The sequence below is a fragment of the Myotis myotis genome, unplaced genomic scaffold (assembly GCF_014108235.1).
Source record: "Myotis myotis isolate mMyoMyo1 unplaced genomic scaffold, mMyoMyo1.p scaffold_m19_p_19, whole genome shotgun sequence".
In the NCBI taxonomy this organism is placed as follows: domain Eukaryota; kingdom Metazoa; phylum Chordata; class Mammalia; order Chiroptera; family Vespertilionidae; genus Myotis; species Myotis myotis.
In genome coordinates this window covers 10,259,707-10,275,067 of record NW_023416323.1, presented here as the reverse complement: position 1 = coordinate 10,275,067, position 15,361 = coordinate 10,259,707, and the positions used below count along the sequence as shown (strand labels likewise).

Genomic DNA, 15,361 nt, shown 5'->3' with positions numbered 1-15,361 from the left:
GCCTTGCGGCTCTGTGTGTGACGGGGCGGGGCCACAACCTCCCTATCCTCCCTGCTCTGTTTGTGACAGGGGAAGGCGCCCCAACCTCCTGATCAGCCCTGCTCTGTGCCTGATACGGGGAGCTCCCCAACCCCCTGATCGCCCTGCGGCTCTGTGTGCGACAGGGTGCGGCGCCCCAACCCCCTGATCGGCCCTGCTCTGTGTGTGACAGGGTGTGGCGCCCCAATCCCTGCTCCCCCACAGGCCCTGCTCTGTGTGTGACAGGGTAGAGCCATAACCTCCCCATCGGCCCTGCCCTGAGTGTGAGAGTGGCGATGCCCCAACCCCCTGATCGGCCCTGCTCTGTGGGTGATAGAGGGCGGCGCCCCAACGCTCCCCCCCCCCCCACGGGCCCTGCTCTGTGTGTGATGGGGTAGAGCCATAATCTCCCCATCAGCCCTGCCCTGAGTGTGACAGTGGCGGCACCTCAACCCCCTGATCGGCCCTGCTGTGTGGGTGATAGAGGTCGGTGCCCCAACCCCCTGATCCGCCCTGCTCTGTGCGTGACAGGGGGTGGCGCCACAACCTCCCCATTGACCCTGCCTTGAGTGTGACAGGGGGCAGTGCCCAACCCCCCAATCGGCCCTACCCTGAGCGTGACTGAGGATGGCATCGCAACCTCCCAATCCGCCCTGCTCTGTGCATGACGGGGCGGCGCCCCAGCTCCCCAATCGGCCCTGCTCTGAGCCCGACCAGGGGCTGCACCTAGGGATTGGGCCTGCCCTCTGCCACCCGGGAGCAGGCCTAAGCCAGCAGGGCGTTATCTCCCGAGGGGTCCCAGACTGCGAGAGGTCACAGGCCAAGCTGAGGGTACCCCCCCTTCCCTCCCGAGTGCACAAATTTTTGTGCACCGGGCCTCTAGTATAATATATAATACCATATATAATATATAACAGATAAAATATGTGTTCCGGAGTAGCTCAGTTGGTTGAGCGTCATTCTGTGCACCCAAAGATTACCAGTTCAATTCCCAGTCAGGGCAATGGAAGAAACATTCAAGCCTATAGAGAATTTTTTTTTTTTTGAGAATTTTTAAGGGCTTATTTCAGCAAAACTGATGACAATTGCTGGGAAGCAAAATTCCAACAGATCGAGAAATGCTCCAGAAAATGGCAGTTTTGCACCTTATTTTATATATTACAATTAAAAGAGGAGGCATAGCCCTAGCTGGTTTGGCTAAGTGGATAGAGCGTCGGCCTGAGGACTGAAGTGTCTCGGGTTCAATTCCAGTCAAGGGCACATGCCCAGGTTTCGGGCTCGATCCTCAGTAGGTATGCAGGAGGCAGCTGATCATTGATTCTCTCTCATCATTGATGTTTCTATCTTTCTCTTTCTCTCCCTCTCTGAAATCAGTAAAAAATACATATTTAAAAAAGGCATACGTGGGTTACATGAAATCCATTGGAAGTGGAAGAAAGCAAAGGGTTGGGGAAACCTCTGATATTGCATACAAAGTAAAATCAGACACAAACTTCTTTTACGTAGATCAGTCGTTCTCAACCTTGCCTGCACATTAGAATCACCTGGGAATCTTTTTAAAATCCTGATTTCTGGGCCTCATCCTCCAGAAATTCTGTTTGTTACTAATGATGAGGCCCAGAAATCAGGATTTAAAAAAGATTCCCAGGTGATTCTAATGTGCAGGGTTGTGGTCTCCACTGATTAATTGGCCAGCACCAGGGGGGTCATTATTCAGTGCAGCTGGTTCTTCAGTGAGGCTGGCTCTTATGGTCAGCCTTGGCTGGTGTTGCTTATTTGGGCCTGGAGCTGAAATACAACCGAGGCATAGATATTATCTCTAAGGAGGAAAGTCGGGGTCCAAACTGATATGCTAGGGGAGGAACAGTCACTCTGGGTTCCACCATACTGTTGTCCTTTGCTAGGTACCTGGGGCTTTCCACCCTCATCCTTGCTCTGCTCATGTCTGTCTAACTGCCTACAACATCAAAGCCACTATGCAGGCCTTCCCTGAGTTTGTCAGGTTTAGTATGCGGCCCATTTTCATCCCCAAAAACCTATACCTGCTATGTGAAAGTTGACCACAGTTAGGGATTGGAGACTCACTTTACAGAATGACCTGGTGCTTAAGCTTTAACAGTATCAGGGGGCCCAAAAAGGAAGGGTCATTGTGCTGTGTAATACCAGCTGCTATAACAAATACCCCCTCCCCCAAAGTCTGATACAGGGATTCTGGTTGATTGGCAGCAACCTCCAGGTGGGGATTCATATACCCAAGTCTCCATCTTGGGGCTCCATCATTTCCATGGGCTCAAAATTATCTGCTGCCAGCTAGCAAATAGGAGAGGACAGTGTGGAGGAAGTTCACCATATTCTTTTTTTTTAAAATATATTTTATTGATTTTTTACAGAGAGGAAGGGAGAGAGATAGAGAGTTAGAAACATCGATGAGAGAGAAACATCGATCAGCTGCCTCCTGCACATCTCCCACTGGGGATGTGCCCGCAACCCAGGCACATGCCCTTGACCGGAATCGAACCTGGGACCCTTCAGTCCACAGACCCGACGCTCTATCCACTGAGCCAAACCGGCTTTGGCCACCATATTCTTTAATAACCTGTTGTACACATTTCACTTCTGCTCATATTTTAAAAAAACACACAAATTTTTATTGATTTCAGAGAGGGAGAGAAATAGGAACATCAATAATGGGTGAGAATCATTGATTGGCTGCCTCCTGCACGCCCCACTCTGGAGATCGAACCTACAACCCAGGCATGTGCCCTGACAGAATTGAACTGTGACCTCCTCGTTTATAGGTCGATGCTCAATCACTGAGTCATGCCGGCCAGTGCAGCCACCCTAGATGCAAAGTGGGCTTTGGAACATACTCCTGTGCTGAGCGGCTACCTCCCAGCCACTACCATGAAAAAGAACCATGGGCCCTAGCCAGTTGGCTCAGTGGATAGAGCATCAGCCTATGGACTGAAGGGTCCTGGGTTCAATTCCAGTCTAGGGCACATGCCAGGATCGTGGGCTCAATCCCCTATGGGGGGTGTTGCAGGAAGCAGCTGATCAATGATTCTCTCTCATCATTGATGTTTCTCTCTCTCCCCCCTCTTCCCCTCTAAAATCAATAAAAATATATTTTAAAAAAAGAAAGAAAGGAACCATGGATTTTGGTGTGCCCAGCATTGAAGCATTGACCTCTGCCTATTACCAGATTCATAACTTCAGGGGAAGCAACAGGAACAGGTGGGATTTCCTTCCACCAGACCCATTAAATCCTCCTGCCCCCCTGACAACTGCACTTGCCTAATTTGCACCCTCCACCATCCTCCTTTTAATCCTCAGGTCAGTGCAGATGGAAGACAGTGAATGTCCAACCCTCCCTACATTTTTTGAGCCTCTGTTGTATGGCAGGCCTGATGCTGGGAACACATTCATGAATTGGACATAGTCCTTGCTAGAGAGTTGAGGACAGACAAACATAATTACCAAACGTTGCCCTTTTATCCACTTTTGGCTGTTATATTTAATTATGAGTAAGACTGCTGGTAGTGGGGGAGAGAGAACAAACCACTAAATCTGCAGGGTGATGCTGGTACTAAGGAACGGAGGGGAGACACTTGAGTAGGAGTCACTGGAACAAAAGGGCTTTGTAGGTCTGAAGTAATCCCTTCTTTGATTCCTGCTGATCAGAAACTTGATCCCCAAGCTAAACACAAACTTTGGCTGAATGCAACCTTTGCCCTGTAGCAGGGCTAAATTACCAACTCAAACAAGCTAATGGTCCACTTAAGTTGATTCCTGTACCAATTTACAGACTTGGGATAATTCACTAGGCTAAGAGGTGTTGTAACCTTAGTAAAGAAGAGCACAGATTCTGAAACTGAACAGCCTACTTAGGTCAAACCCCAGCTCTCACTCAGCAGCTGGCAGGCGGAATAGTAACTATTCCTCTTTGGGTTTCAGCTTCATTCCTGTAAATTGGTGCCAATAATAGTAACGACCCCAAGTGATTGTGTGAGCATTAAATGAGCTAATAAATGTAAAGCGCTTAAATTCAGAGCCAGGCACATAGGTAAATGCTTCCTCAGTATTAGCTGTATAAAAACGACTACATAGCCCTAGCTAGTTTGGCTCAGTGGATAGCGCGTTGGCCTGCAGACTGAAGGGTCCCAGGTTCCATTCCGGTCAAGGGTACATGCCAGGGATGCAGGTTCGATCCCCAGTAGGCGGTGTGCAGGAGGCAGCCAATCAATGATTCTCACCATTGATGTTTCTATCTCTCTCTCCTTCTCCCTTCCTCTCTGAAATCAATAAAAATATGTTTAAGCCCTAGCCGGTTTAGTTCGGTGGATAGAGCGTCAGCCTGCGGACTGAAGGGTCTCAGGTTCGATTCTGGTCAAGGGCATGTACCTTGGTTGCGGGCACATCCCCAGTAGGGGGTGTGCAGGAGGCAGCTGATCGATGTTTCTAACTATCTCTCTCCCTTCCTCTCTGTAAAAAATCATTAAAATATATTTAAAAAAATATGTTTAAATAAAAACAATATATATTACAGTCAACAGTTACCATGCTGACTATATATATAATACAGTCAACAGTTACTATGCTGGCTTTCACAAGGGCCTGCACCCGATTTCTTCACTTTTTCTCCTCCTGTCGCCCTTTCCTGGCCCAAGTCTTAGTCACCCTCTCAGAAAGGGATTCCCTTATTTTCTTTTTCATCTCTTTTGTTAATCCTCCCCACAGGCTACTTTTTGTTAGGCACATTCTTGCGCTCCATACTGCCCCGATTGGGGCTCTTGCCCCTCCCGGCGATTTTCCTGTTATCTTCATTATAGGTTTCATGATTAACGGCCTTCAGTTTCCAGTGGACCAGCTACATCTGGCCCCCACCTGCACCTAGTCCAACCTGTTACTCTGACTGACCTGTATAAGAGACATAAATATCCCGCTCCCTCTACTCTGCCTGCTGATGTGATTTTGGACTCAGCCCCTCTGCTAGCAGAAGTAACAATAAATTTATAATTCTTTTCCCCTTTCAGCCTCATGTGTACCTCCTTCTGTTACTAGAAAACCCCCGGGTGGGCTCGGGCTGCCCGTCGCAATGTCCAATAATGAAGGCAGGGTTGAATCATATAAGGCCAGCCAACCAAGAAGATAGGGAGCTTACAGGCATCCAAAACCTGTATTACAGCAAGGTGCAGGGGACAGGATTATATAGGAAAAATGGACTGGGCTGAGGTTGGGAACAGAATGCGATTACATGCAGTCCTGGACATCAGCAGACGTCAACCGTTGTTGTTGGTTGTCAGGTAATGAGATGATGGTTTGGCTCCTGGTGGGGTCGGCCTGAAAATGTGTAATGGTTCTGCTTGCTTATTGGGTACAGTATACATTGTCCATAGCTGAATCACCTCCCCAATCACTTTGTTCGAGATCAAAGGGAGTATGCAAGTGCACCGGCCTGAGAAATGAAACTTAGAAAAGAAAAAAAACTTAACCCTTTGTTCCATATAAGAAACTTAACCCTCTATTCCTATATGAATATGTATTTCAGAATTAAATAATATGATTATCTTTCAGATTAATTCAGGTGCTCTATCAGATTATAAGTCCTATTACTTCGGCAACCCTAACATTTGGTGCCGAAACCTGGGAGGGTTCCATGGGGAGGGGGAGCCATCACCTGGGCTTCGGTCACCCGGAGTTCGCTACTTGGAGAGCAGTAGGCAACAGCAGCTCAATCTCGGTTTACCTCCCAATGCTATTCATGATCTCGGCCTTGATTAGGCCTCCCTCCCTTACGGGCTCTCCTGAACCAGCCAAGGAGGACCTCTCCTTCCCATTGCTGACCCCCCACTCAACACTGGCTCATTTCATCACTGGTAAGTGACAAATGGATCATCCCTCCATTTTCTTGCTGGGTACATGATTTTTATGTATTACTTTCCTTAGAGATTTCTGATTTGCCATCTCAGACAAAGACCTAGTGCTAGGTCTGAGATCCTCTCCAGTTCGGCCTCAACCCTAGGACAGGTCCCACAGTCTTTCTCCTCCCAAGGGATGCCTGCCATGTGGATTAGACTGTCTTCCCTCCAGAGCCTGACAGGACAGTGGGGACGCCCTCCCTCTAGTCTAGCTTCGCAGGTCTCCCTTTGTTCCTTACCTCCTCTTTCTAATTTACACCATGGGGAATTCTTTTTCTGCCCCCCCCCCCCCCCGAAAAAAAACATGCCTCTGGGATGTCTCCTTCGTCCTTTCCATGGAGATCCAGCCGAAGTGCCTTATCCACAATATAAATTAGACAATGATTCACACTGGCCAGAGCATGGAACTTTAGATTTTAGTATTCTCCGGGACTTAAACAATTTCTGTTACTGCAATGGGAAAGGGTCAGAGATCCTCTACTGAAACCAGACAACCAATGGGTCCAGGCTGCCTGTCACTACCTGAACCAATTAAGCCAATTAGGAGACAGGGTTGAATCATATAGGAGTGTTGATTCCAATAATGTTGGCAGTATGGGAGAGCAGCAGGTCATCCATAAAAATCTGCTCTGCCTCTCCCCATAAGCCAGCCACTGATATTAGGTGAAGGACAGAGATTATGTGGGGAAGTAGGAATTACAGGCATGGGAAAGTAGGCACGGGACAATCATTATAGGTTACAAGTCATGCGGACTGGGGGGTGGCAGAGGGCGGGTACCTCTGGGTACCCCTGGACTGGATTACAGGCAATAGGGGCTGGGGTTGTAAAGAGCTGGTGCCTCTGGGACTAGATTGTTTCAGCCACGAGATTGTAAATCTTTCCATAATGATAGGCAGTTCTTGAGACAAGAGGATGGACTGCATTCCGATGTTAGCTCCTGTGTCCCAGGGCGTACAACGCCCAGCCAGGTAAGAATGTGCTCTTTCATCAGAACAAAATCATCATGGTTAACAGCATGATTAATATTTCTTATTTTATTTCTCATAACTAACAGCTAGTCCCCAATACAGTATTATATTTCTGCCCCTAACACTACGTCCAGGCCTTCTTCCTTCTCCACAGTCGCCCTTCTCTCTGTCAGGACTGCATCACTTACCAAATTCTGCATTCTAAACCTTCCTGCGTGCAGTCCCTTCCTGCTGAACTCTTTGACCAAGCTGACATTTGGTCCCAAGAACCTGCTGCTCCTCTCTTAGCTATAGCACTATTCTCTCCTATAATCTCCTCTATTTTCCTCTCTTCTCTTTCAAATAGAAAACCACAAAGTTTGTCTCTTAAGTAATTAGAAAAATCTGACCCCAAACTTTAAAAAGAGAGATTGATTTTCTTCCCCAATATCAACTCGGGGACAGGGAAGTCTGGCCTGTAAATGAATCTCTAAATTGTAGCACTGTTCTCCAATTAACTGTTTTACTAATACTTATAGCCCTTTTACCAAGCTAGGGATTTAAGGAAAACTTTCCTCACAGCCCCATCAAACTGCCTGCCTCTCACAAGGGCAGAACAGCTGCTTTCCTCCATCCTCCACCCTCCTCTTTCCCAGGGAGCAGCAACTGTTTAACCCTTTCTTTGCTATAAGACTGCAGACACTTGTTTGCAGAACTGTAGGCACTTGCCTAACAGTCCTGCCACTACCAGGAGTGGAACTCATTATTACCCAAACTATAGCATGTTATCTCTAAGGAAAGTAATACATAAAATACATGTTAAAGAAATTACTTGGGCCCTATCCGGTTTGGCTCAATGGATAGAGCGTCGGCCTGTGGACTGAAGGGTTCCGGGTTCGATTCTAGTCAAGGGCACATGCCCAGGTTGCAGGCTCAATCCCCAGTAGGGGGTGTGCAGGAGGCAGCCAATCAATGATTCTCATCATTGATGTTTCCAATCTCTCTCACCCTCTCCCTTCCTCTCTCTGAAATCAATAAAAATACATTTTATAAAAAATTATTTGGGTCTGTTAAGGGCCAAGAATTTTGGGGATACTTTTTATCCAATAAACAGCCTCGGGCATTAGAAAAAATTACCAAAACAAGCCTTAGGACCTTAGACCCCCCACTGAGCAATTAACAAGTAACTTTCAGTGTTTTTAACACCTTAGGGCAGAGGAAAAGCAAGAAAGCCATCCCATAAAAACAAATGACTCAGTTTTTAAAAAATATATATATTTTATTGATTTTTTTACAGAGAGGAAGGGAGAGGGATACAGTCAGAAACATTGATCAGCTGCCTCCTGCACACCCCCTACTGGGAATGTGCCCGCAACCAAGGTACATGCCCTTGATTGGAATCGAACTTGGGACCCTTCAATCTGCAGGCCCACACTGTGTCCACTGAGCCAAATCGATTAGGGCCAAATGACTCAGTTTTAAGCCATATGTCACCTCAGGGCTGTGCCCCCTCTGCTACAAGTTTAGCCACTGGAAGAGGGACTGTCCCTGGGCAGAAAGGTCCCCAGGGCCAGAACCTACCCACACAATGGCCTTAAACTGATGGGGCCCAACACTCCAGTCAGCCCTCTCTAAGAGCATCACCATTAAAGGGATGGAGCCAAGGGCGTGACGGGTAAGAAGTAAATTTTTCTTAACTATGGGGCTGCATATTCTCTCACCAAGGCCTCTTCCAAACCTGTTTAATCACTGGGGTAAATTGACATCCCTAACACTACCCTTTCATTCTACCCCTTCAACTGCAGGCTTGAGAATCTTACTTTTAGTCATGCCTTTTAGAAACTAGAGGGAGGAATACTGCCCCTCCCCTTGTAAGGAAAGAATGCGGCACTTTTGAATCCAAGTGGCTGGCAAGGGTGCAGGGCCTGCCTCCCCCACCCCACCCCCCTTTCTTCATTCTAAACAAAAAGGCTGCCCATAAGGCAGTCAACTATGACAAACAATGAAATCATTCAGGGCCCCGATTAAAACCCAGCTCTCTTCCTCTTCTGCCTCATGGAGGCCTTACAGAAATTTACTACCTCAGACCATACCTCCCCAGAGGGAACCCTTCTTCTGAACACCCATTTTATATCCGAATCAGCTTCCAACACATCACGAACTTCAAAAAATAGACACAGGTCCACAAACCCCTCAAAAAGACCTTGTTAACCTGGCCTTTAAGGTCTTTTTAAAAAAATATACTAGAGGCCCGGTGCATGAAATTCGTGCACGGTGTGTGTGTGTGTGTGTGTGTGTGTGTGTGTGTGTCCCTCAGCCCAGCCTGCACCCTCTCCAATCTGGGACATCCCATCCCTCTCACAATCCAGGACTGCTGGTTCCCAACTGCTCGCCTGCCTGCCTGCCTGATTGCCCCTAACCGCTTCTGCCTGCCAGCCTGATCACCCCCTAACCACTCCCATCCCAGCCTGATCGATGCCTAACTACTCCCCTGCCAGCCCAATTGCCCTTAACTGCCCTCCCCTGCCGGCCCGGTCACCCCTAACTGCCCTCCCTTACCAGCCTGGTTGCCCCCAACAGCCCTCCCCTGCAGGCCTGGTCCCCCCCAACTGTCCTCCCCTGCAGGCCTTGTCCCTCCCAACTGCCCTCCCCTGCTGGCCTGATCACCCACAACTGCCCTCCCCTGCCAGTCATCTTGTGTCCACATGGGGGCGGCCAACTTGTGTGTTGGAGTGATGGTCAATTTGCATATCACCTCTTTATTATATAGGATTTTTTCTTTATTTTTTTGTTTTTAAGTTTTGTTGCTTTTTAGGAGGATATTCTTTTTTTAAATATATTTTTTATTAATTTCAGAGAGGAAGAGAGAGGGAGAGAGAGAGAGAAATATCAATGATGAGCCCTGGCTGGTTTGGCTCAGTGGATAGAGCATTGGCCTATGGACTGGAGGGTCCCAGGTTCGATTCCAGTCAAGAGCACATGCCTGGGTTGTGGGCTCGATCCCCAGTGGGGGCCGTGCAGGTGGAAGCTGATCAATGACTCTCTCTCACATTGATGTTTCTGTCTCTCTCTCCTTTCCTCTCTAAAATCAATAAAAATATATATTTTTTAAAAAAGAAACATCAGTGTTGAGAGAGAATCACTGATTGGCCCCCTCCTGCACTCCCCCTACTGGGGACTGAGCCTGCAACCCGGGCATGTGCCCCTGACCAGAATCAAACCCGGGACACTTCAGTCCACAGGCTAACACTCCCTCCACTGAGCCAAACTGGCTGGGACGGATATTCTTTGGGGATCGAGACTGCAACCCAGGCATATGCCCCTGACTGGAATCGAACCCACAACCCTTCAATCCGCAGATCGACACTCTATCCACTGAGCCAAGCCAGCCAGCGTTAGCCTTTAAGGCAGTGGTTCTCAACCTTCTGGCCCTTTAAATACAGTTCCTCGTGTTGTGACCCAACCATAAAATTATTTTCATTGCTACTTCATAACTGTAATATTGTTACTGTTATGAATCATAATGTAAATATCTAATATGCAAGATGGTCTTTTTTTTTTTTTTTTAAATATATTTTATTGATTTTTTACAGAGAGGAAGGGAGAGAGATAGAGAGCTAGAAACATCGATCAGCTGCCTCCTGCACATCTCCTACTGGGGATATGCCCGCAACCCAGGTACATGCCCTTGACCGGAATCGAACCTGGGACCTTTCAGTCCGCAGGCCGACGCTCTATCCACTGAGCCAAACCGGTTTCGGCGGTCTTTTTTTTTTTTAATTAAATCTTTATTGTTCAGATTATTACAGTTGTTCCTCTCCCCCCCACCCCCCATAGCTCCCCTCCACCTGGTTCCCACCCCACCCTCTGCCCTTACCCCCCTCCCACTGTCCTCATCCATAGGTACACGATTTTTGTCCAGTCTCTTCCCGCACCCCCCACACCCCTTTCCCCCCTGAGAATAGTCAGTCCACTCCCTTTCTATGCCCCTGATTCTATTATATTCACCAGTTTATTCTGTTCATCAGATTATTCACTTGATTTTTAGATTCACTTGTTGACAAATGTGTATTTGTTGTTCATAATTTGTATCTTTACCTTTTTCTTCTTCTTCCTCTTCTTAAAGGATACCTTTCAGCATTTCATATAATACTGGTTTGGTGGTGATGAACTCCTTTAGCTTTTCCTTATCTCTGAAGCTCTTTATCTGACCTTCAATTCTGAATGATAGCTTTGCTGGATAAAGTAATCTTGGTTGTAGGTTCTTGGTATTCATCACTTTGAATATTTCTTGCCACTCCCTTCTGGCCTGCATAATTTCTGTTGAGACAGCTGACAGTGGTATGTGTACTCCCTTATAGGTAACTGACTGTTTTTCCCTTGCTGCTTTTAAGTTTCTCTCTTTGTCTTTTGCTCTTGGCATTTTAATGATGATGTGTCTTGGTGTGGTCCTCTTTGGATTCCTTTTGTTTGGGGTTCTCTGCGCTTCCTGGACTTGTAAGTGTATTTGTTTCACCAGGGAGGGGAAGTTTTCCGTCATTATTTTTTCAAATAGGTTTTCAATATCTTGCTCTCTCTCTTCTTCTGGCACCCCCATAATTCAGATGTTGGTACGCTTGAAGTTGTCCCAGAGGCTCCTTACACTATCTTCATATTTTTTGGATTCTTTTTTCTTTTTGTTTTTCCGGTTGGGTGATTTTTGCTTCTTCATATTTCAAATCTTTGACTTGATTCTTGCAATCCACTAGTCTGCTGTTGGAACTCTGTATTATATTCTTTATTTCAGTCAGTGTATGCTTAATTTCTAGTTGGTCCTTTTTCATAACCTCGAGGGTCTCACTAGATTTCTTGAGGGTCTCACTAAATTTATTGGCCGTTTCTAGAAAATCCTTCAAAAACCTTATAAGTGTGGTTTTGAACTCTGTATCCAGTAGTTTGCTTTCCTCCATTTCTGTCATTTGTGACCTTTTTCTTTGTCTCCACATTTTTTATGCTTCCCCGTGTTGATAGAGTGGCTTTCTGTGCTAGGTGTCCTATAGGGCCCAGTGGCTCAGCATCCCCAATTACCTGAGGTGGACACTCTTGGTGCACCCCTTTGTGGGCTTTGTGCACAGTCTTGTTGTAGTTAAGCCTTGATTGTTGTAGGTATCACTGGGAGGAATTGACCTCCAGGCCAATTGGCTGTGAGAATCAGCTGTTTCTACAGTGGGAGAACTTCTGTGCTGGAGACACCCTTCTGGGGCAAGACTTGCTTCAGTGGGGCTTTGTTGCTCACTGAGTCTGCCCCCTGAGTGTGTCCCTTATGGATCTGAGGAGTTGTAATTTGGATGGTCCCACTCTGACCACTGGGTACACTGGCTCTTGGATCTCTAAGGAGGTGCTAATTTAGCCTCTGCCTGAGGCTACCCAGCAAGAGCTATGGAGAGATCTGCAGATTCCTCTTCTTTTTTTGGGGTTTGGAGGTGCCCAGATGAGGCACAACTGTGAAGCAATGCAAGCTTCTGTGGGGATTTGGGCCTTCTTTTGGATGTTCTGGGTCTCTCTGACCCAGCTGCAGTTTGTTAGGTAATTTTCAGATTGCAAAGGGCCAGGCCTTTCATATGAAAAAGCCTCTGCACACAGCTTGGGTGGGGCAGGGTCTCAGGGATCAAGAGGGCGGAGCAAGCAGCTATGGCTGCTCCTCAGTCCTACCCTAAGAGGCCCCGTGTCTCAGTGTCCCGGTAATTTCTGCAAGCACCTCTGAGAGAAAGCTGCCCTCGAGTTCCACCCGCTTCCAGACAGTCCAGTTTCTCCCCATATGCGTCTGGGTCCCCAGAGACTCACCCAGAACTGGAGTTCAGAGCAGTCGGGAGCTTGAGACTCCCTCCCGATTGAAAAAGACACCGGCATCCTCTGTTGCCAGCCCTTTCCACACACGAGCCTCCGTACCTCTGCACTTTACTTCCGCACCTCCTCTGAGTCTCAGTGTGCTTTTCTCTTTCCTTCTAGTTGTAGAATTTCCACTCAGCCAGCCTTCCTGTGGTTCTGGATGATGTCCGTTTTGTCTTTTAATTGTATTTTTGAAGTGGTTGTGCCAGGCAGCAATTTCCGGTGTTTACCTATGCCGCCATCTTGGTTTCTCCCTGCAGGATGGTCTTAGGCAACCCCTGTGAAAGGGTCGTTTGACTGCCAAAGGGATCGCAACCCACAGGTTGAGAACCACTGCTTTAAGGTCTTTAATAATAGACAAGGAGACCCAAATCCAAAAACAAAAGAGAGATCAGGCCAGGGCTGAGGCCCAGAAGGAGACCTATCAACTCCTTGCCATGGCTCTCACGAACCCCAAATGAAGTGCCAGTCTTCCAACCAAGGGTAAGTCAGGGGCTAAGCCTCCTCCGGGCTCATGCTTCAAATGCAACAAGGATAGACACTGGGCCGAGTCCTGCCCAAATCCGAGACCCTGGGCTGGCCCCTGCCCAAGGTGCAGAAGTCTGGCCCCTCCAGGTTGAACCTCAGCCAGTCCAGCAAGGCCACCCTCCAGATCTAATTTGGAGCTCCCAGACCTCCTGGGACTGGCCACTGAAGATTGAAGCTGCCCAGGCCCTGACAAGGCCCCACAGACTTACCTAGTACATTACTAGGACAGAGTCTCGGGTAATATTTGTGGTGACAAGTAAGCTGATCTCCCTTTTAATTGACACTGGGTCCACTTATTCTGCCCTCCCCAAATTCGCTGAGACCCTTGTCCCCTCCTCAGTCTCTATTATGGGGGTTGATGGACTAGTCTAACAGCCATTAGCCACCCCTCTTCTATACTGCATTTTACTAGACACCCCCTATACCCACTCTTTTTTCATTCTATCTCAGTGCCTGACTAGGGCTACCACACATCCCTTCATAAAGCCCAGTTGTTCCAAATGACAGTCACCTACCTCAGTTTCACTCTCACCCCACCAAGCCGAGCCATTACCTAGGACCGTAAACGCCTTATCTCCTCTATGACTGTCCCCTCCTCTAGACAAGAAATACTCTCCTTGAGCTCGCTAGGTTCTTTTGCCTCTGGATTCCCAACTTTAGTCTTCTCGCAAAGTCCCTCTATAATGCAGTGAAGGGTCCCCCCAACTGAGCTTTTAGATTCCAAGGCCAGCTCTTCCTGGCCCTCATCTTTGGCCCGTGCATCCTAAGAGCCCTTTCCTTCTTCCTCCAAAACTGCATTTAGGCAATTACCAATAGCTCCATAAGAGAAATGACACTATTCCAGACCTACACTAGATATCATCCCTTCCCTCAATCACAGATTAATTAGGGACTTCTCTACACCACACCTAAACATGAAGAAGTTACAGAAGAATGAGATTGGCCTCCCTCATCAACCCCAGCTTGCAGGAACCCCAGCTGCTAGGAACCCTAGCTTACAGGGGGGAAAAAGAGAGAGAGGCTTGAATGTTAGGCCCATTCTTACACTCCATTATGCCTTACGTGGGGCTAGTGCCCTCCTGGCGATTTTCCTGTTATTTTCATTATAGGTTTCATGATGAACGGCCTTCAGTTTCCAGTAAACCGCCTCACTGTTTCCAGTGGACCAGCTACACCTGGCTCCCACCTGCACCTGGTCCGACCTGTTATTCTGACTGACCTGTACAAGAGATATAAATATCCTGTTCCCCGTAATGTGCCAGCTGGTGCCATTTTGGTCTCAGCCCTTCTGCTAGCAGATGTAACAATAAATTTATAATTCTTTACCCCTTTCAGCATCATGCGTTCCTCCTTCAGCAACCCTAACACTTTTCCCATTGATTTTTTATTTTTATTCTTAGAGAGAGTGGAAGGGAGGGGGAGAGACAGAAACATGGCTGTACAAGAGACATAGATTGGTTGCCTCCCTCATGCGCCCTGACGGGAGCCATTGATAGAACCTGCAACTGAAGTACATGCCCTTAACTGTAAACAAACCTGAGACCCTTCAATCCATGGGCTGACGCACTAACCACTGAGCAAAGAGGCTAGAGCAGATTTCTGTATTTTCCTTGGAGGACACTAGCCTCCCAAATCCCTGCAACCTCAGCATTCTTAGTCTCCGCACAGTCGCAGTGGCCACATGGGGGCAACAGCACTCCACGCTGACACATTGTCTTGCATTGGGCTGTGGCTCCAGCTTGGCAGAGGAACTGAATTTTCTATAGAACACTCACAGCCTCATCTGGCTCAAGTTTAGAAACAGAGGTCTTGCTTCCCTCCCTGAGGCCCTGGAAGTTGTGGGGTGAAGGGATTTGGCTCCCTCAGGTGAGGAAAGGAGAAGGGGGTCTGCCGGGGTCCAACCCCAGCAGGTCCAGGGGTCCCCAAAGGTGTGGACGGAGTCGGCAAAGAAGGAAGGACACGGAGACAGTGTTCAGTTGATCAGCAGCCTAGCCAGGATCTCCAGCCAAGTTCTGGTCTGGATCTCCAGAGAGGTTCTGCTGTTTATTGTCTTGTTACATCCGTATTTATCCCAGTTGATT

At 47.8% G+C, this 15,361-nt stretch overlaps 1 protein-coding gene across 3 annotated transcripts in view; it reads left to right on the top strand.

Moving 5' to 3' along the window:
* Positions 1–14,614, top strand: part of TBCB (tubulin folding cofactor B) — a 33,876-nt gene extending 19,262 nt beyond the window's left edge. Inside the window, exon 5 of one of the 3 annotated variants that reach the window (XM_036345918.1) lies at positions 14,390–14,614. In XM_036345918.1, coding sequence (XP_036201811.1) covers positions 14,390–14,598 — 209 coding nt within the window. In that variant the 3' untranslated portion in view covers positions 14,599–14,614. Of the gene's footprint in view, positions 1–4,847; positions 5,044–14,389 lie in introns of those variants that run through there. The other 2 variants (XM_036345920.1, XM_036345921.1) reach the window with 2 other exon arrangements.
* Positions 14,615–15,361: the final 747 nt, after the last annotated feature.